The sequence below is a fragment of the Mytilus trossulus genome, chromosome 12, assembly GCF_036588685.1.
Source record: "Mytilus trossulus isolate FHL-02 chromosome 12, PNRI_Mtr1.1.1.hap1, whole genome shotgun sequence".
Lineage (NCBI taxonomy): Eukaryota > Metazoa > Mollusca > Bivalvia > Mytilida > Mytilidae > Mytilus > Mytilus trossulus.
The window spans coordinates 26,566,632-26,593,376 of NC_086384.1; the positions used below are offsets into that span (position 1 = coordinate 26,566,632).

Consider the following 26,745-nt stretch of genomic DNA (forward strand, 5'->3'; position numbering starts at 1 on the left):
TATACCATTTAGGGAAATACCATGTTTAATTTTAAAACATGGGGAACCACCAGTCGGGTGTTTTGATTTTTCTTAACTGGTATCGTCTGTGCAGGGAATATATGGTTAGGAAAAAGGAACCAGGTCTTAAAACCGTGTGCAATATACGATTTCTAAGATACCTTGATAGTAAAACGTTCACTCTGGAAGCTTTAATTTTTAAAAAGAAGACTACAAATCGAAGCTGTAGGAAAAGATGCAGCTTACGAATGAAGGTACTTAATTATATTTTCTTTTTTTTCTTAACTTAAATCGATCGGCGAATGAAATATTGTAAACGAATTTGATCTATCTAAAAATAGTTCTTAAGGTTCATCATAACAAATGGACAAATATGGCCGTATTTTTACCTCAAAAACTACTCTGTGTACAGACTTACCTGTGCTGTTTGAAAAGTTTTAATGCCTAGCATCCACTAGATATATAAATGTTAAATGCATTTTGTGTTTAAGGAAGATAAAATCTTTCTTGGTTTTTGCTGGGCATTTTTTTTCCTTTCTTCAGAAGGTGCAAAAATAAACAAACACCTGCATTACTTTGATACTGTCCACTCACTGACTCAGATAAACTCTTTAACTCACCTATAGTTGTGAAGATACCTGGTGTCCATGTCAATTAAGGACAATGAAAACAATACAAACCGGTTTTTACCTGAGGGAGCATCTCATAGTTGTTCCACAACTTAGTCAATTTTCACACCTTTTGCATGAAGGAAAAAAAATGCCCATCAAAATCCAAAAGAGATTTTATCTTTCTGAAACACAAAATGGATTTAACTTTTTTATATCTAGTGGATGCTAGGCATTAAATCTTTTCCAACTTTACAGGTAAGTCTGTACTCAGAGTAGTTTTTGGCATGTAAATACAGCCATATTTGTCCGTTTGTTATGATGAACCTTAATATGCACATATAGGACCTGATCAAAAAGGTTTATTAGAGATATACTTGAATATCACCCCTAGTTTTTGGTGGGGTTCGTGTTGTTTATTCTTTAGTTTTCTATGTTGTGTCATGTGTGCTATTGTTTTTCTGTTTTTCTGTTTTTCTGTTTGTCTTTTTCATTTTTAGCCATGGCGTTGTCAGTTTGTTTTAGATTTACGAGTTTGACTGTCCCTTTGGTATCTTTCGTCCCTCTTTTGAATGCACCCAATCAGTAAGGCTGACATAGCAAAGTCGTGAGAAAATAATTGTCTGAACTGGATTATTAAATTACTGTTTAGCTTTTTCATATTATGATAAAATCAAAAGAACAATATCAGACCAAAATTCCTTTATTAGTGTTTCTATTTAATTAATGTTGATACTCTTAGCTTATAGTTCATTGCATAATAAAGTATATTTGTTGGCGCGACCAGTATGCTTCATTTAGATTTCCTCAGGTCGTACCTTGATATGTATCTCCTGAATGGTAATGATATTTTAGTATCGGTACACTATTGTTGCCTTTGATTTAAACTATAATTTGTATTCTTATTTGACCACGCATTAATTTTTCTGAGTAAATGCCTATAGATCTGGTGTTAGTTCTTCTGAAATTAAATGAATGCAAATTTTTATACCTCCAAGGCAACTAAGAAAAAGGTTGTCCACCAAAAGACGTCAACCAAATAAAAACACTGACGAACATCTCCATTTCTTAGAATATTCAACTCTGGGTTTCCTTTCTATGCGATATAGCTGTTCAGATTGTTCAGTTTGTATTGGTTACTAGCCTGAGTATGTTCATGGCTATATACTCATGATTGCGCCATGTATATAATAAAATATTGAACACCTTGTCAAAGACATTACTTTTCCACTTTTTTCAAGTTTTCCTGTTGCTTCTGGCATCACATGTATTACATATTTGTTTTTTACAACTTTGATACCTTGAAACAGTTGATATTTGAATTCTTATTTTCTTACTATACTGACAGTTTATCTTCTGTTCAATAAGATTAATAAAGACCAAAGTTATATGGCACTTGCATTACTGAACTAATTGTTTTAACAAGTAACACTAAGAAGATGCGGTATGGTTGCCAATTACACAAACTCAACCAGAGACCATGTGACAAACAATTTAGTAACTATATAGGTATGCATGAGCTTAAACAATGAGCAAAACTAACATGGCAAAGTCAGCTAGGATAGAACGTTAGTGATAACAACGAGGCTATTAAACAAAATGGCGAAGTTGAAATCATCCCATCGTCAAAATTGTACAGACGCCACCACGAGTTGATTGATCCCGATTGGATATCCGTTGCACAGATAATAGCGGATATGTTCATAATGTCTTAAATTTAATCAAGTCCCCTTGTCAGGAATGTGACCTACCGAATAAGACATGTTACCGGGTTTGCAATATCACGAGCAACACGGCGGTTGCCACTTATAGAGAAGGATCTGCTTTCACTCCAAGAACACCCAAGATCTTCCCAGTTGTTGGTGGGGATCCTGATGATTTCTCTTTAGATTTCTATGTTGTGTTTTGTGTAGTATTGTTTGTCTTTTCTTTTATAGCCATGACGTTGTCAGTTTGTTTACTACTTGTGAGTTTTAATGTCCCTCTGGTATCTTTCGCCCCTCTTTTACAGGCCCCGAAATGACAAAAGTAAAATAATTCAAACGAGTAACCACCGACGTAATCTACTGAACAATTAATGAAAACAAATAGGATATACAGCAACTAACGATAACAACCAAATTACAGGCTCCTGACTTGCAGTGGCTGACCCAGGGGGGTCTGGATATGCACACTTATTTTGGACGATCAGTGCATTTGCGTAGGGACACATGGTTGCCACCTCCTTTTATCCTGGGTTGGGAACCCCCTATTTAAAATTGATGGATCCAACACTTGACTTGGAATAGGTACATACATGATGTCGCGAGAGGTTAAAATAGTGAGTTGGCGCAAAACTATCCCCTTACCTAGGACAGTAGTGCAGCAGTTAAGCATAAGTACAAACTTCAACACTCAGCTAAAACATTTTATGTTTTCAGATACTTTGTGGATCTTTATTTCTGATTTTTTTTATGCTTTATATAATAAAGAAGTTGTGGTATTATAGCCAATGAGACAACTATCCCCAAATGACCAAAATGACACAGACATTAACAACTAATAGGTCATCGTACGGCCTTCAACAATGAGCAAAGCCCATACCGCATAGTCAGCTATAAAAGGCCGCCCGATAAGACAATGTAAAACAATTCAAACGAGAAAACTGACGGCCTAATTTCTGTAAAAAAATGAACGAAATACAAATAAGTAACACTTAAACAAACGACAACCACTGAATTCACAGGCTCCTGACTTGGGACAGGCACATACATAAATAATGTGGCGGGGTTAAACGTGTTAGCGGGATCCCAACCCTCCCCTAACCTGGGACAATGTTATAACAGTACAACATAAGAACGAACTATAAACATCAGTTGAAAAAGGCTTAAAATACAAGTGGACGTGGCCTGGTACATATACATCCCGACACAAAAAGTCACAATGAACAGATCTGAGAGAACTCGCAGCTATCTGACAGCTAGTTCAAAACCAATAACAACTAATAAAAAAATCATGCATCTAAGACTAAACAATTATAATCAATTCTGTGAATCCAATCCAGATCCTCAAGAAACTAATGCTCAAATCATTACCAAAACTACTTGTGGCACTTCGCATCTCGTGTATCAGTATTTATACAAATATTTGACGAATATCACCCGTTACGTTTACATGGTTTATAAGAAAACAAAATGTGCAATACTAGTTGATGACACACCCCTATATTAATCTATGAATGGTTATATATATAGGTTTCAAATTTCCCCCTATATCTATTTTGGTTTGATCTTTTACATTCGAGAAAATTGTAAAATTATCAATTTAAATTTTCAAAGTATCTTTAAATTGGAGAACTGTCTATGCATATTATTTTGTAAACAATATTATGAATACAAAGGTTTATAATATACAATACAATGAATGATATATTGTTAAAGTGCTGTGACAGTCATGATTTAAACATCTCTGTTCAGTCGGTCCAGTCAACTCATATCGATAATTGATGCAATATATGTACACCATATTGTCTCTTCGCAAAGAACACGATTAAATTAATCTAGCTTTTATTTTAATTCTGATGAAAATATTAATAGGACTTTTATCTAAAAATATAAAATCATGTGATTTTCTCTAATTATATATACTGGATATCAAGAAAGATATTTATAGTAATGTTTTATATGCATTTAGTTTTTTATTTATATATAAATATACGTTGACAGTGGGTCTTCCAATGGATAGAAACACGTGCCTGTGGTATGTAGTGGTATTTGAGTGTATGTCAATCTGCAATCAAGGATCCTTCAACGCTAAATTTTCTTATTCTTCTTTCTCTCTCAAATAATGTATTAATTTGGAAAATACTCTTTTGTATGAGCACATTAAGTCATTAAATGCATATAAAACATTATTAAGCGTTAGGTGTTCTCAGTATGTAGCAAAGGCACTTGTTTATATCCATTGGAAGACCCACTATCAACGTATATTTAGAAGAGTTGAAAATATTGATTGTATCCACAAATTGCAGGAGGGATTAGATAACTAGATAGAAACAATATAGGCTTTAAAAATGGACGACATAATTAAAGAACTCATGACTAAAGATCACTCTTTAAAAAAAAAAGAAGCCTGAAATGTGTGTCAATAAAACCACGAATATAGACGAAGATTGTCTATAAAAGATGTTGAACGAAAATGGTTTAACAACCCTTATCGAAAAAAAAATCAGCCTCCTGCAAATAGTTGCTGCAGGTCTGCTGCGAACTTGCTGCAGACTTGCAGCGAACACAGAGTCTGTGTTTGCAGCGTGTTTGCTTCAAATACGCTACAGGTCTGCTGCAAACAATTTACCATGCAAATGAATGTTTGCTGCAGACCTGCAGCAAACATTTATATGCAAATGAGTGTTTGCGGCAGACCTGCTGCAAACATTTTTATGCAAATTTATCTTTCTCATGCGTGTTTGCAGCAGACCAGCTGCGTGTTTGTTGCAGACCTGCTGCAAACATTTTTATGCAAATTAATCTTTCTCCTGGGTGTTTGCAGCAGACCTGCTGCGTGCTTGCTGCAGACCTGCTGCAAACATTTATATTCAAATTAATTTTTCTCCGGCGAGCTTGCTGCAAACTTGCAGGAACTACCTAAATGATTATACAGTATTAATCAATTAAGTCATGTTGTGTATACACATCACATTATCTTTATTACACAGTAAATTCTGAAAAGTTTGGTTACATACATATGCATACAATAATTCGAATAATTAATCATTTGCATAATTATCATACTAGCAAAGGTTTATTGCTTTAAAAATAATTTAAAGATTTGTTGTTGTTCAAGTACTTGCTAAAATGAATTGCATGCATATTTTAAATACGAAAAAAGATTTATTTGAAATTTATTTTGTGCATATATACTGCATATTTTCACATAATTCAACTTGAATTATAACAACACAATATTTCAAAATAAGTTATAATCTCCAAACATTCTCGAGTGTACGTACTGCATAGTTGTTACGTGTTTGAAAATGTTTTTCAAAACACTTCATGCATGCAGGTATTTATTGAGGGGACGAATTTCATATATTTACACGTCTATGAAGAATCAATACTTACAACAAATGTCTTTGAAAACCTTTCTTTTAATTTCCACCCTAAAATACTCCCTGAATACTAATACATTGTATGATAACATGAATCAAACACCTTCAACATTTTCAAATTTCAAATCTGTTTCTTCCAGGAAGTTACCATTGGACATGCTCGTTCGTTTTATGTAATTCTTGCAATGCTCTTGCAAACATATAGAATTGTCAAAGATTCCTGCAATCTAGCTGCGAACATCCCTTATATTCTAGAGTTTCCTGCAATCTTACTGCAAACATAAAAGTTTCTGCAAACTTGCCGCAAGCTTGCAGCAAAAAGCTGCAATGTTTGCAGGAGGTTCGCAGATAGCTGCAAACTTCTGCAAAAATTATTCAAAAGGTTCCTGCAAGCTTTTTGTTTGCAGCAGACCTGCAAACATTTCAGTTCTATAAGGGAAGCCAATTTGTGATTTTATGCGAAATTACATAATACATTTTGTTTATTGCAGCTTCATCGTGTATATCTTACCTGTACTTCTTTTTTAGAACATAAAAATCGTTCTAGTCTTCACAATTCTCACATTTCAATGCGAACAGAGTTTGGCAAAACAGTGTCCTAGGAATTATATCGACAGGACTGGGTGGAAAGGTTTTTGTTGTGAGAAGGTGACGTGTCAACCAGGTAATTGGTACAAAGAGGAGGTTCACTGAGGTCTAACCATGACAATAAGATTTTAGGGCTTTTTTAAATCTCGAAACACTACTATAAATTTTACATATTATAAGTTGTGATTCTACTATTTTTATCATCCACAGCACCTTTTGATTACAAAATATTTTGGATTGTAGGTTGCAGTCACGTTTTTTTTCTAAACGGATTAGGTCCAAAACGCACAATATCATCATGTTTATAAATAAAGGCAACAGTAGTATACCGCTGTTCAAACTCATAAATCCATGGACAAAAAACAAAATCGGGGTAACAAACTAAAACCGAGGGAAACGCATTAAATATAAGAGGAGAACAACGACACAACACCGAAACGCAACACACACAGAAACGGACCAAGCATCAGACAAAATCCCACGAGAATAACAAATATAACATCAAAACCAAATACATGAATTTGGGATAATGCCCTACCATAGTCCATCTGTTCGTTCGTTCGTTCAGGTTAAAGTTTTTGGTCAAGGTAGTTTTTGATGAAGTTGATGTCCAATCAATTCAAACTTAGTACACATGTTCCCTATGGGGCGTATGACATTTGCGCCGATTTTGAAAATTTTCATTCTTTCATTTGCGCCGATTTCATTTTTTCATTCGCGCCGATTTCATATTTTTTCCTAATTGGATTTACAGGTAAGTTACAGGTAAGTTCATACTTTTACATTGGCCGAGTACAGAGTATAAAGACAAATCAAGTGAGATTGCAATTGGTAAATGGCTATCCCAATGTTTTGGGTTACCATTCCTTTCCCTAAATGAAATCGATGACTGCTTCACGTTTGACATTGTCTGACCTCCTGATAACAAATTTCATCAATTCGTAGACAACGTACAAGTACACATTCCATAACGGTCAACCAATTCATGATGGCGTCCATAAAATTAACGAAGGGATGATTTCAACTTCACCATGTGGAACTCTTGGTTTTATAGCTCCCTTGTGAGAAAATACGAACTCTGGAAATGGCCCCACCAGTACGTATGCCAGACAAAGAAAAGATGGCCTTCTTTATCGACAATTACACCAAATATAGAAGAGACGAAATCATAAGAAAGGAATATATTAGATGTGTTGTACAACTGGCTAACGGAAGAGGTCTTCTGGCATAGTAAGGGTTAATGATAAAGGAAAATAACATTACTGGGATATGGAGAGTTGTCTCATTGGCATTCATACCACATCTTCTTATATGATTTCACCTGTAATTTACCTGTTATTTACCTGTAAAAAAATCGGCGCAAATGAAAAGAAAAATCGGCGCAAATGAAAGAAAAAATCGGCGCAAATGAAATGCAGATCGGCGCAAATGCAAAACGCCGTCCCTATGATATGATCTTACTAATTTAATTGCCAAATTAGACTTTTGATCCCAATTTTACGGTCCACTGAACATAGAAAATGATAGTGCAAGTTTCAGGTTAAAGGTTTTTGTCAAGGTAGTGTTTGATTTAGTTGGAAGTCCAATCAACATTAAACTTTGTTCACTTGTTCCTTAGGTTATGATCTTACAAATTTAAATGCCTAATCATATTTTTTATCCCAATTTCACTGAACATAGAAAATAATAATGGGAGTGGAGCATCCGTGTACTATGGACACATTCTTGTTTTTAACACTTTTTCGAAGAAAAAAACCCCGCTTACTTTTGAGCCTATAACATACTGTTATGACTGTCCTTTTTATTTGTAGCCATGGCGTTGTCAGTTTATTTTCAATTTATGAGTTTGACTGTCCCTCTGATATCTTTCCTCCTTCTTTTATGACTGTTATGAAGAATTTTCTTCACAAAAAAGAAGGCATTTGAAAAAGGTTTCATTTAGAAGCTCATTTTGACCTCTTTGGCATTGTTTTGATAACGTTAAAATTTAAGGCCATATTGTGCCAAAAGTGGTCTACAGTATTGCCAAAGAGATATGTATTGTAGAAATGAATATCAGGTGCAAAAGAATTAGAACTTTAATGTTTTAATCAGATTTTTCCTCAAAAAAGTTTTATCTTAACAAATTTAATTCATTTGGAAGGTTTTCAATTATTATTATATTACTTATGATCCGAACCAGAAATTCAATAACACACTGGTTATTGTACTATTTTGATGAATATTATAGTTTGTCGGTCTAGTCTGATTTATTGGTTTTTTTTTAACTTATGTAGGAACGTATGTTGAGAATTGTTTAACTGACCACGGAAAGGATACATGTAAGGCTTGTCCTAAATCAACTTGGATGCTGGATATCACTAACTCGGACCTACCTTTACCATGTGAGGAATATGACTCTTGCCCTTTCGGTAAATATCTCATTAATTAGTAAATCAAAAGAACTTTGGTTGTTCCAATACGTCATCACGAATAAATATTAAATATAAACAATGAAAAATGTACCAGTCCAAACGTTTTAATTGTTTCTGAAATTATACAACCATATAATTATTGATTATCGAAACAAATCATAACAATCAAGAGTGCATTCAACTACTTTAAGTCGAAGAAAAACACAGACTGTTTAAGTTTTTGAGATTATTAAACTGTTTTGTTTATATTGATTTTTATAGAATAAATATAATAACACTGTATCATTATCAATTTATTGATACTTATTTGCATCCTTACAGGATCAATCAGAGTAGAATACCTGCCAAACTCAGCCGGATGTCATCTACCCTGTATATGTGATACAAATAAAAACTTTTTTGGATTTGATAGCTGTAATTGTAAAATATTTTCTGGAAAATGTTCAACTGGTACAGTACTGGCTCTGAATGGATCTTGTTTACCAAAAAAGTATGTCTATTTTCATCTCTCATTTCACAATTACCTGTAATATAGTGTCGCATTGTCTTGATGTAATATGGTAATAATCTGTTGTAGAGTTGTCACTGACTCAGACGTTCTCATAAGTATAATTATTTTCTGTGACTGTATCTTGCATTAAATTGTAGGATACTTTTCTATAGATAATTGAGCTGATCTGTTACAATAATATATCCATGCCTTATACATCATGTACTGTTATACGACGCTAGATTAAAACTGACGAGGAAAGGTAACACCCTGCCACCGAAAGCTTTATTATTGTGAAGCCAAGATGGTCGTGTGGTCTAGCGCACCGGATACAGTGCAGGCGATTTGGTGTATCAATATCTCAGTAGCATGGATTCGAATCCCGGTGAATTAACAACAACAAATTTTCGTAACTAAATGTACAGATCTAATATGGTTGGGTTGATGTTTAGACGAGTTGTATATACATATATATCATATATTTATATATTCAACACTTTTTAGTGTTTTGTTTTTCATCTATTTATCGGTATTGTTACACAATCTTTTGGACTTTTTTTCTGTTTGTGTAGTATGGTCAATTTTGATGATCCAATACCTATTAAGTTTACTGGTTGGTAGATTCTTATAGACTCTCTCTCTCTCTCTCTCTCTCTCTCTCTCTCTCTCTCTCTCTCTCTCTCTCTCTCTCTCTCTCTCTCTATATATATATATATATAGCAAATATTTGTTTCTTCTCTCGCCAGGATTCGAACCCATGCTACAGGGATATCGTCTGCACTGTAGCCGTCTTGCTAGACCACACGACTACCTGGGCGTCATAAAAATGAAGCTTTTGGTGGGCGGGTGTTACCTTTCCACGTCAGTTTTAATCAGGCGTCGTACTACAGTACTACAGTACATGAGATATAAGGCATGAAGATGTTATTCTTACAGATCAGCTAAATTATCCATAGTAAATACCAAGATCTTCTCCTCTGAAACTACATGGCCAAATAAAACCAAACTTGGCCTAAACATTCTTAAAGTTTATTAGTTTTAAAAATGTATCCGATGACCCTGGTCATCACCCAAGATGGCTGTAAGGGCTAAAAAAAGAACAGGGGGGGGGGGTTAAAATGCAGTTTTTTGGCTTATATCTCTGAAACTAAAGCATTTAGAGCAAATCTGACTTGGGGTAAAAATTCTCATAAACGATCTATCTGAAACTGAAATTTTCAGATGCGTCATACAACCCGTTGTTGGATTGCTTCCCCTGTATTAGAAATTTTAAGGAAATTTTGCAGTTTTTGGTTTTTATCTTGAATATTATAATAGATAGAGATAAACTTAACTTTGTGAAAAATCATACAAAGTCGAGGAAAAAATACATCGAAGAGGATATCACTATCATGCTACACTTTTTAATTGACAACATATTTGTTGAATTTGGAGGTTTGGTCTTCCAACTGACTTATGGAATCCCAATAGGTACTAATTGCGCTCCTCTACTTGCAGATTTGTTTTTGTATTCATATGAAGCAGAAGTTATCCAAAGGCTTGTACAGAAAGGAGAAAAGAAATTATTCCAGTCTTTTAATTTCACCTTTCGGTATATTTATGATGTACTGTCTCTTAATAATATTAGATTCAGTGATCACTTACATTAAATATATTCAAGTGAACTTGAAATTAAAGATACTGCCGACACAGATAAATCTGCTTCATATTTAGACATTTTTCTCGAAATGACTACTGATGGAAGGTTGAATACCAAAATTTATGACAAACGCGATGATTTTAATTTCCCTATAGTCAACTTTTCATTTATGTGTAGCAACATCCCAGCGGCACCAACATTTGGAGTTTATGTGTCTCAATTGATACGTTTCTCTAGAACTAGCCCAAAGTACGTTGATTTTGTTGAAAGAGGAATATTGCTTTGTCAAAAGTTGCTAAGACAGGACTATAAATCAATCAAATTAAAGTCATCACTCAAGAAGTTTTACGGTCGCCATCAGGAGTTGATTGGCCATTATGACAAAAGTGTGCCAGAAATCATATCTGATATTCTTCCTTAGTCATAATAACCTTCCATCATTACCAAACTGAACATAGAAAAAACACGACCTTCCGGAGCACCTGATTTCACTCCCGGTTTTTAGGGGAGTTCGTGTTTGTTTCTTATTTATTATCTATAACTGTTGATGTAGGTTTCCCTTGGTTTTGTAAGTCTTTGATTACTCCTTGGTTTTGATTGTTGTTGAATATGCACATAGACCATGGTCTTTAAAGCCTCTAGTTAAGATATTTAGATTCATGGTATATCATTGGATGCTAGTTGTAATGTGCCAAATCATATATCCTCTCTTTTGTGGTCTAGCTATATTCAGTAAAATTCACACCAAATATTGAAAAAGGGAAATTTTCTGTTTATAGAACTGTTTATCTGCTGTTATTATTTTCATTTACAGGATTGCTAATGAAGAAAATGACTTAAGACCGGACAACCCCGTCTACATTCCAATAGAGGGAACCACAAACAAGTTTGGTAAGTTTGATGGTTTGCGATAAGATAAAATTTGTTTTAATTACATTTCACGATATATATTTTTTTTAATCAAGGACATGGACCAAAAAGAATATTTAAAAAGAAAAAAATGATAATGTATAGTTGATGATAATTCTTCGACAACCAATTTGTAATAAGCCTCTTTAAGTAAATATTCGTAATTTTTAGAACCAATACCGAAATAAAACGTGCAAATGAATGACAAAAAATGTTAGACATTTCTTGCATGGCTTCGATGGTTTAATGCGATGATTTCAGGCGAATGTAATAGTGAAAAATCTTACCTGTTTTTGACAAGCTTAAATGTGTTTTGTTGTACTATTTTTTTATAATTTATCTCATTCTTTTTTCTAATACTGAAATACATGGAATACTGATGTATCGTTTCTTTCAATAGACTTTAAGAGGCTTTTGCAATTTTAAACGTAAATGCATAATGTGTAGCTAAACCCCTTGCCTTCTAATAATCGAGCATTTACTGTTGTATGAAATTGAAAATGGTATACAAATAATAGTTAAGGCTTCATTGCTATAATTCGTATACTTTAGAAACCAGCACAAAGGAAAAAGAAAATGATACACCTATAAAAAGGTAAACTTACATTTCGATATATCAAAAAAATGTTTGCCTTAATATTTGATATGCATCATTGACACATTTAAACTTGTAGTTATCTTTGATGATGCTTTCTATTGATCGAAAAGATATATCGTCTTCGAAATCTAAACGCTAGTCACTATTTAATGCATGTTTGCAAGATTCTGCCCTGATGATTGGCGACAATTCAAATTTGAAAAATGCACATTAATGGCGAAAACATATCAATGTCACTGGTATTAAAGAGATAATCGTAACTGCAATTACGATTATCCCAATACGGCGACGGTAGATATAGGTAAAATCTTTACACTCGTTTTTCTTAAATATAGCATGTTTTTGTCAATAGTTACTCAGATGCAAGGTTTATCTATACCATTACATCATATTTGAATCGTAACGGTGCACTGGAATTGTCTAAGCGCTGTGAAAATAGCCGTTGAAAAAATCGGGATGATAATCGTAACTCTATGGTATTTGTCTTCTTTGATAATCGTAATTTTCTTTATCGGACTTTATAGTAACTGAAACATAATAAATGTGTCTTTCAGCATTTCAATGGTATTTTGTGTGTTAGAAATGTAAATGCCCAGTTTAACGATGACATTAACGCATATAAAAATAAACGAAGAAACTTACAGGTTAATATCTAGGATAAATTTACCTATATATCTCTATTTGGTGAAAAAAAAATGGATTAGCTATATCCCATATTCCAAAAGTGCAATCCTTTCAATTCATTGCTCAAAATAAAAGTCACGTATATACCACATTTTCATGTGTCATATGTTTTGACTCTTATATCACGTTTATACTAAAATTCTGTGCGAAATGAACAAAAGTTTCCGTCAATAACTTTATAACTGCATTATCGGATTTAGTGTTCATATCTCCCTTTTCCTTATAATTCAATAAATTCAGACGTCCATATGTTTCCCTTGGATTCACTTTTTTCTATTTTATACTGACATAATATATGATTTTAAAATTTCAATTCAAATGTTTTGATCAAATACCCATGTATTTTAGGACGTTTCTTTAAACAGTGTGGATGGTAAAGGATCTAGAATAGTTACCAGTTTATTGTTACTATTGTTAATTGTCACTTTTGTTTTTTGTTTTTATTAGCCTTACCTATAGTCTTACGAAGCATTTGACAGACGGAAAAAAACACAAATATGTATATTGATAAATTACATCAAAGGGCATAACATGTAGATCATCACAGTCGGAACTGGTTTAATTACAAAGATTTTTATAGATTTTAAAACAAATATTTTGTGCTTCAGAAAAATGCATGAAAATTAGGTACATGTAAGGCTAATCTTTGTTTTCATTTGATAGAAAAGTACTAATTATATGGCAAGTATGCAAATACAAAAATGTTCCTTGTTTAGTACCTTCAATATTTTTCTCTACAATATCTTCCATGCATATGTATGCAGCATACTTTACATATACCGCGTATTTATGATTTTTTAATAAGTTTGTTTCTAATTTTGCGGAATATGCGTTATTTTATTCTCAACTTTGCAGTCATTCTTTGAATAAGTATTTCTTGTAAGAAAATTTAAAGCTACATCAATTTTATTTCTTGATTTTCGGGCTTCTTGGCCAAACTATAAAAGAACACAAATCCATGTTTGTCAATGAACTCCACGTTTCTTAATTTCATAATACACAAAGAATCTCATTTAGGGCCAATCTTTCTCTAGTCTTATATAGCATTAAAAGTTTTAAGGATGTCATATTATCATAATTCAAAATTAAATTTGTGTTGTTTTTAGTTTATATCTGAGATACTGAAATCTCAATGACAGTCATGAAGTAGCTAATATAAATAAGAAGATGTGGTATGTTTGCCAATGAGACAACTTTCCACAAGAGACCAACATGGCTCAGAAATTAACAAATATAGGCCACCGTACGGTCTTCAACAATGAACAAAGCCAATACCGCATAGTCAGCTATAAAAGACTCCGAAATGACACAGTAAAAAGTAAAATCACAAAAATACTGAACTCAGAGGAAAATCGATACGGAAAGTCCACAATCACATGGCAAAATCAAATAACAAAACGCATCAAAAACGAATAGACAAGAACTGTCACATTCCTGACTTGGTACAGGCATTTTCAAATGTAGAAAAACAAATGTAAAACACTTTTCAAAGTTATCCCTTGTTCGTCATAACTTTTAAGTTGTGATAACATCCATGAAAAATGATCGAAGTGACATGAAAACTGTAGCCACTAATTTCTCGTCAAACGGTTTTTGACGAATACTAAATGTCTTTCCTACTTCGTTATGGCATACTAGGGTATGTTCTAGAATTAAATCAGCAGTGGCTTCCCGGGGGCAGAAATAGCACATATAACCACCTGCAATAAATGAATTTAAACAATATTAACTATATTTACTATTTACTTCAGGATAAATTAATTTTTGTTTACTGTCTTAATCAGAAATTGATGTAAGGTGACACATGCGTGTCGCCTGCCAATTATTGTCATGTATCATAATTTCCATCGCTCATTCACATATTTTGTGGCATACCTAGTTCTTGAAAATTTCTATATATTAACAAAGTTCGTGTTTTCCCATTTCCAAATTTCTTGAAGCTTGTTCACCCTTTGGAAAGTTCCAATTTTATGATATACTAGTATGTAGCTGTTTTCATAAGAACTATTAATTATATATGCATAAAAAGAAATGTCATAAGATGTTGGGACGTTTCGTAAATAATTCATCGCCATAATTTCATAATATGCTATCAGATATCCGTTTTTAGTGTCAATATCAATAAAACAGTTTCCAGTTACGATTATCTTTTTTATTTTTATATACCATAATTACGATTATCTTTTTTCCCAGTTACGATTATCCTCCCGAATTTTTCAACGGCTATTTTCACAGCAATTAGACAATTCCAGTGCACTGTTACAATTAAAAAATGATGAAACCTTGCAGCTGAGTAACTAATGACAAAAACATGCTACATTTAAGAAAAATGAGTGTAAAGATTTTACCTATATCTACTGTCGCCATATTGGGATAATCGTAATTGCAGTTACGATTATCTCTTTAATACCAGTGATTGTGTCATCATATCGAACTTTGTTCGAAACGCTGAGCCGGATTATTAACTCACAAAAGGATAACATTATGCAGGAAGACATGTCAGCCAACTTGGACTTGCTCTTGTCTCTGAAACGAAAAAATATTTTAGTTCCTGTTCCAAAATGGTGCCCAATAAGCGTAGAAGCAGCAAATACTAAGTACAAGTCTAAACGTTATCCTCGAGGCGGACAGAAGTTTAAAAAAAAATGAGTGTTACAATCAAAAATGATATTGTTTGGTGTTTTGTCTGTAGGAACAACAGCATATCTGTCATTGAAGCGGGATAGGTGATCCATTTGGCTTTAAAGATAAGTGAAGCATGAATGATTATCATATTGGACGTGTTTAGGTCTTAAACATGCTTGGCTTTGTTTGCGTTTATATCGTTCATGTTTAGTTTGTACGCCACTGTTTCACTAAAATTAAAATTAGTAACAAAATATATTATGATTTTATAATTAAAAAAATATTCAAAATATAAATTTTGTAAAAAAAATAATTGAAATATTTTTGTCTTAAATTGAACATATGGTAATAGTTGTTTGTTTTAAACATATTACCGTCTACATTTAATAAGCAGCATATCCTAACTTCCATTTTGTTTTTTCATTGACTATATTTTGACGGAAACTACACTTCTAGTGCCTATCTTATAATGATTGTGTCCATGCATTACCAACTAATTTTCACATTTCTGCTAATAGACTGTCTTTGAATTACATAATTGGTTTGCATGTGTTTTTTGTATTTCATTCTAGGCCAAAAAGTACTGTTGGTGGATCTAATGGTACTAGGAATAACTCATCTGCAAAAGGTAAGCAATAGAGCTATCAGTTCTGTTGTTTTCATATTGTTAAACATTTCTTTCAAAAGCAATCAAAATTGTAAATTTTCGTAAATATTTTTGGTAAAACCATATGTTTTACTTATTCTTTACGTAAATGAAACAAAGATATTTTGGTTATGCGTTCGCAATTGACACGCGTTTCGAACATCGAACAGCGGTATACTACTGTTGAATTTATTCGGGCATACGAGACTTATCAGTTGCACTCAAATTAAAGAATTTGTCAACAAGATAATATCTTGTTACTTGAAAATTAGTGATTGATATTATTGAATGTTATTATATTTTTTAGAAACAGTAACAAAACTGGAAAAGGGCGGCTTCGATTGGAGGTAAATTGATTTTAAATTCCCCTTGTAACGTACATTCGTATAAACATTCAGTCCCCTAGTGTATTACTATTAGCAGTAAGAAATCCGGTACATCATGATTTAAAACAATGCTTTCTTAAATTTTCCGTCTGTGAATTTAGAAATTATGAAGAAACAAGGTTTTAACTCTATCAGGAGAGGTTGACCGTAGATAGGTCTTTCTATAATGTCTTTTTCTTCATAGAACTCTTCAACTGATGCTTGAAACATCCTTTTTTGTTGAAAATCCTGGTAATTGAGGGCTTTGTTTATTAATTATATACAGGAATGAATTGGAATAAATCAGTTGTTATTTTTTTTTTGTAAAAGATAATTGCATCGATTCAATGAACTTGAATGATTATGATGAAGTACCAGTAAATACCCTTTAGATACAAACGAAATGTTATTTCAATTGGCAGTTAGTGATAGTATACTTATGATTATGGCTTTAATTTGTCAGTTTATTTTCTATCTTATAGCCTGACTATCCCTCTGGTATCTTTCGTCTCTCTTTTGGTGGTAGTATACTTATGATTAAGATTTAAATCTGATGACTGGGTATTACATACCTTAGAAGTAATCAAGCTTTATATATAGGAATTCGTGTCAATATTTAGATATCAGACTGAATACATGATTGTTGCTTGTTACGTATCCAGTGGCAAATATGGCTGGCTTATTTGAGAGAAGAAAACATGAATGATATATACCTACATGAAAATCATTAATAGACGCTAACATATTTCCATTGTACAATATATCGTGTAACCTTGATTCAGTTCTCTTTTCAGGATTGTCATCTCTATTTTGGCAATAGCGTCTATAGCACTGGTGATATCTATCCGAGTTATATATACAAGAAGGAAACGGAGAGGTAAATTAATTGTTTTTACGAATAACGTTTGTTTAATTGTTTATTACCAGCAATTTAATAATGTAATGAATTTAAAACAAAATATATATTGGTAACTTAAAGTCATAAGAAACCTCTAATAAAAAAAATATAATGCATATGTTTTTTATAACTCAATGGATAGTTTTCATTATAAAACTTATGTACATATACTTTTTTCTGAAGAAAATTCTTTAATTTATTCATATTTAGAAGAAGTTTTCTTTATTTTAATTGCTTGCTTCCAGCAACCAATCCCCCCGACATAATTTCCGTATGCAAAGTGACCTCAGTGTGACCCATCTCGTAAAAATCCGGTGATCACAATACGCATGGATGTCCTTAAAATAAACTATTATCTGAATTCACATGTTAAACACGTGCTCTCTTTCCATGCTTTCTTGTTTTTATTTTTTGTCGATTGTTGACAAACAGGTGACCATCGTTAAACTTCGGCTTCAAAACACGAACTTTAATTACCTGCCATATTTACACAACAACACTGACCGATTGAAAAAAAAAATTGACGATTACTAGTATACGAAATTTACACGAAAAAAATGATAAATTCGTGCACAGAAGACTAAGTTTATGATGTGTGTAAGCATTGGTTCAAGAATTTGAAGAACATAATTTTTCACCGGTCACTCGTTTCTTATGACTTTAAACTATTTTAAAAGACCAAATCAAATACATGTACGAAGTTGTAGAGAATAACAGACTGATCATTCAAAAATGTTGTGCCAAAAAAGACAAAGAGAATCTATTCATTGGGTAGGAAATCCTTTAAAGTGTTTAAAATAAATCAACATTTTATGAAAGTGAACATTAAATGCACATAATTCATATGCATTCAAAGTTGTCAACAAATAAAACAATTCTAATCTTAATTATAGAAAACGTAGTGCAATATTGAATTTAATAGGATACATTTCATTTGTGTACTTAAAAGGAAAAAAACAATACAAAGAAAGGTGTAAAATATTTTTTTTGAGGTGTTCACAAAATGTTTTAAAAGGACTGATTAATAAGCATCTTAAACAATTCAACTGTAAGAGGAGTAATGTAAGACTACTGTCGTTTTATCTACAAAACAAATATCAATTGACATATATTCATATGTAAATAGAAATGTCTTATGTTCGATTATCGTATCGTATATGACAGAGTATCTGTTAATTTGTCAATTTCTGTTATTGAAAAAAGTTCAAAATACCTGTCGTAGGAAATAATGGAGCGGAGTGGACAATAAAGGCTTTATGTCGCTTGAAAAAAAAGAGCGTATATATTGTAAATACCGCAATAAACAACTTTTGTGAATACGTTTTTTTTATTTTAGCCATGTCATTGTCACTTTATTTTCGATTCATGAGTTTGAATGTCCCTCTGGTATCTTTTGCCTCTCTTTCAGTTTCCAGAAAATCTTTTGTTTAATACAATATTACAAGTGTAGTGCTATTTCTTTATAACGAAGTGTTGTGTTCCTTATTTCAGATACTCATAACTCTGAAACCCCTCCTCCGATTCCTGACGAAGAAATGACACTAGTTAAGGTTCGAGACAGACTTAGAAATGATTATGAGATATTCATTTCTACCAACCCTCCTCCTATTCCGGAAGAAGAAATGACTCTGGTAAAGTTTCCAGATAGAAGTAGAAATGATTCCGGGGTATCCGTATCATCTCATTCAGAGAATACTAATCTCATGAGAGACAAAGAACAAACCCAATTTTCGCCTAGAGTAAAACAGGTTGCCCTTGTATCACCTGTCCTTCGAGAACACGGTAATGCATAGTTAAGTGTTTCTTCTTTTACACCAAATGTTTAATATGAATAAAAAAAAATAACAAAAATATATTGAAGATTATAAATTTTGTCAACGCTGTACATAAAATAGGAAAGAAGAGTTACAATTGTTGAGCATACAATAGGAAATAAGAGTTACAAATATGTATACATATATATAAACGAATCTAAATTGAAAACTACGTTCAAACCTATGATTGCGTTGGATAAAAACCACAATTTTTATTTGTGTGCATGTAAAACAAATTCCTTGTAGAAGGGTCTAAAAACAGCACAAACAACATTTTCAAAAAGACCAACAAAGTGAAAAAGTATATTTAAACAAAACGCATTTGACTAGCAGGTCGAACAACTGATGTTCTTGAACCCTGCTGACTGCCATTGGCGATTGCCAAATAAAATTGATCACAAGATGTAACAAAATGGATCTTAATATAAATTTAATACTAAACAGAATTGTTTTTTTAACTTGTGGCCACGATGATGGCACAAACATACGGTGTCAATATTTTTTTAGTACACCAGATCCGGATTTCGACAATAAATGTCTTTTCAGTGATGTTAGGAATCGAAACGGTATTTGGAAGGCCATATAAAAAGTACCCTCATTTTTTGGAAAAAGTATCATTATTTTTGGATGGACTCTTGAAATTTAAGATCATATATATATATATATATATATGTACAACTCGTCTAAACATCAACCCAACAATGTTAGATCTGTAAATTTGCTTTCGCAAATTTTTGGTTCTTCCCTCGCCGGAATTCGAACCCATGCTACTGTGATATCGTGACACCAAATCGCCTGCACTGTAGCCGTCCCGCTAGACCACACGACCACATGGGCTCTCAAAAAAAGAGCTTTCGGTGGCCATATATATATATATATACAACTCGTATAAACATCAACCCAACAATGTTTGATCTGTAAATTTGCTATCGCATATATATTAACCGATTGTTTTATATTGATTTCCGTCGTATACTCTTTTGTGCTAAGGCTACGCAAAGGAAACTTGAAATTTTAATATTTGTCACTTCAAAGCATTGAAATAATGCTGTTTTTATCGACTAGAACATGATTCTATCAAATTTTTTTTCATAAACATGATGATAAATTTTTAGCCCATTATTATACGTCCGAAGACTGAAAAGCGTGTATATAGATCAACGATATGTGCGTTTGTTCGTTCAGTCGTATGTTGGGATTTATTTTGCATCCGAAACTCATTATAATCATACGCAATCTATTATAATGAATTTCAGGAAATCTAAGTACCTAATAAAATCTCCTATCATTTACCAACTAAAAATTAAAATTTTCCATGTTCATGAAACGATGGCATAGAAGCTCGAATTTGTTATTTAATCCCACAGAAGTTTGAGATAAAGAAAAGGATATGGTTGCAAACTTCAACGAAACAGCTATCTAATAACAATTCTAATGCAATTTGGATGTAACAATTTTTTTCATTGGCTAAAAGTTGCCGTCAAATCCACAGTTGACCAGGCGTAACTAAGGAGAGACCCGCCATTTTGAATTGATGAATCAACAAATGTTCGATTACTACTATATAATCGAAAATAAAACAACACCTACCTCGAATTTGCCGTTTTAATGTAATTTTATCCGAATTTGAAGCGTACAGGTAACGTAATAACCTCCAGTTTGTAAGTTTTCATTTGTATGACGTCACGTTTAGCCATGACGTCTTTGTGCCAAAATCATTCCTGAAGTTTCGCGGATTTTTTTTTATTTGACCAATTTTGACATTTTTTCAAGTTTTATCGTATTTTTTCTTTTTGTAATGCATTAGAATCGGAATAACAGTACTGTAGTTGAAGAGTTGCCACCGTCAATTTTGATTTGACGGTCGCAAATCTCCGTTTTACTGTCTCCGCTACGCGTCGCCAGTAAAACTGCATTTGCGACCGTCAAATCTACAATTGACGGTGGCAACTCTTCAACTACAGTACTGTTATTCCTAAAACATGTCTACAAAAAAACCTAGAGGTTGTTTAATATAATCAATAGTACAACATGTAGAGTAAACTAGATGACAAAAAATACTTCTGCATTCTGAGGAAAACTCAAAACGGAAAGTCCGTAATCAAATGACAAAATAAATACTCAAACACACCGAACAAACCGATGAGACCTGTCAGATTCCTGACTTGGTGCAGTCATTTTCTGAGATGAATAGTGTTTCCCTTTAAAATTCAATGCATATCTTTAAACGAAAGAATGTAAAAAACACTATTGAAAGTGTATATATAATGTTTTTTTTATACCATTTTTAAAAATCTTTTTAGCTGAACAAGAAAGTACAACCACTGAACCATTAGAAGAAACAAACTCTGGTGGACCATGTCGTCTTGTGATATCAGCTTCAACTCAGGAGCACAACATGTAGCTGAACAAGTATTAAATACCGCTGCCTAGGAACTATTTTATCATTCCCTTTCTTCACAAAGTCAGGCAAAATATTGGTAAATACAAATAATCACATATTTTGTTACCAATTGTAAAGCGGTCAATTTTTTCCCCAAAGGAATGTATTTTAAAATCAATAAAAAATGACAATATTTACCTATACTGATAGTAAGAAATAACAAATCATTTGTTTTAAGATGATACTTTCCATTATTATCATTTGGACTTTCAAGTTTTTCTTAACGAATATTTTGCCTAATTCTCATTAACAAACCTTTGTGTATATGTGTAAATGTTATCTTTCCTTTTTCCTTTTATGAGAGTTGTTTCAGTCTATACATCTACTCGTTTCTTTTTTTTTGTTACCATCAGCATGGTTTATTATTTTTTTCTCTCAAGATTCTAAATTAAAAGGTCTGGAGATAAAAAGAAAAGATTAAACTTGGTGAGGAATATTTCATTTTAAAGTTAGGAACAGTTATAAGATGTTGTAGAAATCTTATCCTATCATATTTTATAAAACAAAATCTTCTTGAAAGTAATTCAATTTTTTAAATTTAATGAAAAGAAAAAGGTAGAAATTTAGTAAACAAAAAATAGGGAATAAACTGATATGTTTTTTAACATATATAAATGACATATTGAAAATATTTAACATATATGAATAACATATATAAATCAGTTTTTAAACTGATATGTAATAATTGATTTTCAATTATTAAAAATGTGTGCGTGTTGGTGTGTGTATGTGTGTTTGTATGTTTTATGAATGTGAAACATAGTCACAAACAAACAATACACTGTGATACTGCTAATATAGCCAGACCACATCTTTAAAATACTAGCGACTTTCTTTTCTTCACTGAAAATATTTGAATGATAATTTAATATTCAAACTATAATTGAACATAGAACAATATAAATAGTATAAGACATTTTGCCTCTTTTCGAGAATCGTGACTTGTTTCCGTTTCATTGTTTTCTTTTTCTGGGTGATATCCAGTAGAATCTTTTTGATAAATCCTTTGAAGTTCTTCAAAATAAAGAAAATACAAATGGTAAATAATGAAAAAGTAGTAAACATAATGAGTGAATAAACATAATTTCTGTGAACAAAAGGTTAAATGTCAGCAATTAAAAAAATATGACAGCATCTAGGTACCTAAATGGGAAAAAACATATTTAAAGGATGAAAAGGACGAAAATCAAACAAATTTTCAAAAAGGTAAGTTAGGCCATAAAATTGTTATATTGAATATTTTACTTTCATAATTGAGCTAAGAAATTAATTTTAGAAAATAAAACTCCATTACTGTCAAATAGGTCTTTAAAAACAAAATTTGACGATCTGATTGTTTATCAATACTGTGGAGATATCTACATTGTTTTACTTTTTATCGTTACGACTGAAAAAAAAGTGTTCAGCTGTAGTGAAGTGGTATAGGAAAAATAGTAGATAATTTATAATTTGCAAGATATTTGAAAAAGATCGTAAAATATATGTAATTTCAGGCTACAGTCAAAGTGTTATATTTAGGGATGCACAATAAAAAATTCTCTAATTTTCATGCTATTTTCACATTTCCTGACCGGTGTGAGAAAATAGTTCTAATCTCTTGTGAAGAAATTGTTCTCATCAAATGATTGGTCGAAATTTTATTGTGACGTTAAATTTTCTTTGTTTCTTTTGGATTTTCCTATTGTGACGTCATAAAAATAGGCGACCATGCCTGATGACGTCACATAAAAAGTAACCAATTTTCTTCAAATCTTTGAAAAAAAAGGATAACAATCATTAGAGAAACAGATTCCACCACTATATCTCGTGTATTATGATATTTCTCCACTCTCGACAGTTAAATTTTAACTATTTAAAAAGCTCGGCAAAGCCTCGCGCTTTAAATATTAAAATGTAACTGTCTCGAGTGGAGAAATATCGTAACACACTTGTTGCAGTTGTAGAATCTATATAAAACTTTAAAGTACAGGCTTTGATCCTAAGTGTTCTTTATAAATATCATTCTTTTTTTCAATGAAATCTCAGTCTATTAAAAGTTATCGTAAAAGTATGAAACAGCAAATATGTATTCTTGAAAAAATAACAATAGTGCATTAAAACTAAGTTTAATAATTGAAGTAACGATTAATACTCATTAAATTCTTTCCAAGATGGCTGTCACAATTGTTATAGTCTTATACCATCTTTAAAGAAGACTGTTGTGTAAACTTGTATTGTATGAATGTTGTTGTTGGTCTTTTTTGTTTGTTTTAAAGATATTGAGCAATTTGTTTAGATTTTATTTTAATTTTTAACATAAAGTCTAAAAAATTTGACCTATGCGTTTGGAAAATAATCAATATTTTCACAAATGTAAAAAAAATGTCATTTCAGAGACACGTGTTAATGTGGTATCGATTGGCAATAATACATGTATGTAGTATCGATTGATACTAACATGCTGTATAAATGATCGATTTCTACCAATATAAATCCAAAATGCTCGAGAGTCAGTCCACTCCTCGCTAAAAACCAGAGTTGCATATGGCTATGATCTTTGAAAAAGTTTACCAAAAACTAAAATTTGAGAAACAAAATTACTTGAGTAAAAAGGTAAATTTCATTAAAGCTGTAAGTGCTGCAGATGTGTTTCAATTTTTCAAAAGTTCTAAAGACGCGCAATTGACTACTAAAGAAACTTTTTTTTACAAATTGATGATTAGTCTGACAAATTCATATCAGAAAGATAACCGTGCCACTTAAGTGACTTTTCATGTATTAAAGAAGTTGGAAACAATGTCTTTACATAATTAGTTCTGCGTTAAAAAAGGCATTTTAATACGTATTCAGCAACTCTTGGTAAAGAGAAGAAGGATGGTACCAGAGGTATTTGGTACGTGATACCGTTAGATTTTGATACACTATAATAGTAAATATTAGTGTTATCATTTACTACGGTATACGGAATATAAAATGTCATGCTGTGCAAACAGAAGATACCCTTTATAAGAGGTTCTATCTGTTTGCCATTGATGATACTTTAGCCAACATGTATATGATATGTATAATAATGTATTCATATACAGTTGTTATGTGGGATGTCTATGCATAAACACGACAAAGTGGCATGCAATCATCTCCTAAATGTCTGATAAAAATGGTTGATACGGTCTGAAGTTTAGTTTTGGTGTAAGGTCTGTTGTCAAAGGTCGATTCGATCATCAAAATTTGATTCACTTGTTTACCAAATGATTGATTTAAAATCTAAAAAAAATGTTATCTTTTCTGACTCAAATATTGCTTTTATGTTAAACCAGTATACAAACTAATTCAAAACGTTATAGCAAAAAATGTTTTTGTCACAGTTTGGATTTTAATCAAATTTGGTAATTAATCAAATAAAATATTTTCAAGTTTTTAATGAATAAGTAAGTAAATGTTTTAAATGTTTCCGACATAAATGGACTGATATTGGTCGTATTTAGTCCTTGCTCTTGAACTCAATTATTGTATATGCTACTATTACTTTACTGCTATAAAAATTGTACATTTACAATACAAGATTTTGATCGACTGTCGTAAAGTGCATCATAGACCGTTCTGCTACGAAAAATGCACAGAAAGGGCATCACTTAGACAATGCAATAATTTATAAATAAAAATGTCACTGTCAATTTAGGAAAAGAAACAACAGATAATAATGTTGTATCAAGTATGTTGTCAGCTTCACCAATGTCTTCTAAACTTTTAAGCAAAACGTCCTCAACTAGTTTGGGTTGAACGGGTAAATACTGCTCATCTTTGTAATCAGGTGATGTCTTCATTTTAATTTTATGTTAAAAAAAATAAACGAAAAACTAATATGTAACACATAAACAAACGACAACCACTAATTACAGGCTCCTTATATCATGTTCTCAAATCTAGATATCATCTCCCATTTAGAAACAAAAACGCGTGAAAAAAACCCCTATTATGTGTTGCTCTCCTAGCTACAAAATGTATCCAAAATCAAAGATGTAGAACATATTCTATCATAATCATTTGGTAACTAATGTAATTACTGTCTCCTCCATGCCAGTCTTGAACATAAAAAAATAAAATAAATAACACTCATATTGCTCAGATTGGTTGTCAACGTGCAACACAGTTAATAACACCATATTGGAAAAACATAGTACTCCTTTTGTCATAAGACACTGTCAAACATCCAAACAGTCTATCCACACTCATCTGTGTCCACACTTTTTAAATAATATAATATATATATATATTAATCTTCATTCATTGTTTTTCAGAATGTAACAACAATTAAAACATTTTGTTGATAAGTTGTAAAATTTATACACATTTTTGTCTATTTATATTTGTCAATTTTTATACATTTTCATACAAAAATCATATCAAATTAAAAATATCTTTGAAATTTTTTTTGAGTTAATATCAGAATATAGTATCTTTAATTAAAAAAAAATACAGGTAAAATAAGAGGTATATTGTCTCAAAAAAATAAAAATAAAAAAATATTTTTGCACATTTTCATTGATTTAAGAGCAGAATATTGTTTCATTTATAAAAATTTACACGTAAAAGGTAAAAATTTTGAATATTATTCAGAAATAAACTATCATTGTTAAAACAAATATTCCCCCTATGTTTACATGTGCATGTAATTAAAAGTGGGCAAACCAGGATGTCACCGTAATGAAGGATTAAAGCATTCATTGTTGTCCTTGATCTTTACAGTTAATTTAGGTCTTCAACAGTCAGCAGTACTCTGATATTCACAAAAACAAATATTACTTACTATGATCCTGATTTTGACAGTTTTTATGGGCGTTCTTTTTTCAATTTTCCTTCGAGTTCATTTTTTTGTATACTTGTTATGGCACATATGCGGAAATTTTATCAATAAAATTCATAGATTACTGACGTGAACTTACTACAAATATATTATGA

The 26,745-nt window shown here is 31.9% G+C and overlaps 1 protein-coding gene across 3 annotated transcripts; it reads left to right on the forward strand.

Moving 5' to 3' along the window:
- Positions 1-70: 70 nt before the first annotated feature.
- LOC134693661 (uncharacterized) lies at positions 71-25,163 on the forward strand. Of its 3 annotated transcripts, none has more exons than XM_063554550.1 (11): positions 71-254; positions 6,223-6,358; positions 8,559-8,693; positions 9,018-9,186; positions 11,640-11,716; positions 12,287-12,329; positions 16,214-16,269; positions 16,595-16,634; positions 17,447-17,529; positions 19,042-19,332; positions 21,668-25,163. In XM_063554550.1, exons 1-11 carry the CDS (start codon positions 102-104, stop codon positions 21,766-21,768), a joined length of 1,284 nt encoding a protein of 427 aa, XP_063410620.1. In that variant the 5' UTR covers positions 71-101; the 3' UTR covers positions 21,769-25,163. The 3 variants fall into 3 exon arrangements, with proteins under 3 accessions (XP_063410620.1, XP_063410622.1, XP_063410623.1); XM_063554552.1 differs by having other exon boundaries at positions 19,042-19,342; positions 21,668-21,769; XM_063554553.1 differs by lacking the exon at positions 6,223-6,358.
- Positions 25,164-26,745: the final 1,582 nt, after the last annotated feature.

What these genes read in the sequence shown, in the direction of transcription:
- LOC134693661 (XM_063554550.1), top strand. Translation starts at nt 102, where the DNA reads ATGGTTAGGAAAAAGGAACCAGGTCTTAAAACCGTGTGCAATATACGA. An exon ending in AATGATACACCTATAAAAAG is followed by an intron (nt 12,330 to 16,213) that starts GTAAACTTACAT and finishes ATTTCATTCTAG; the next exon opens with GCCAAAAAGTACTGTTGGTG. An exon ending in TACAAGAAGGAAACGGAGAG is followed by an intron (nt 17,530 to 19,041) that starts GTAAATTAATTG and finishes TCCTTATTTCAG; the next exon opens with ATACTCATAACTCTGAAACC.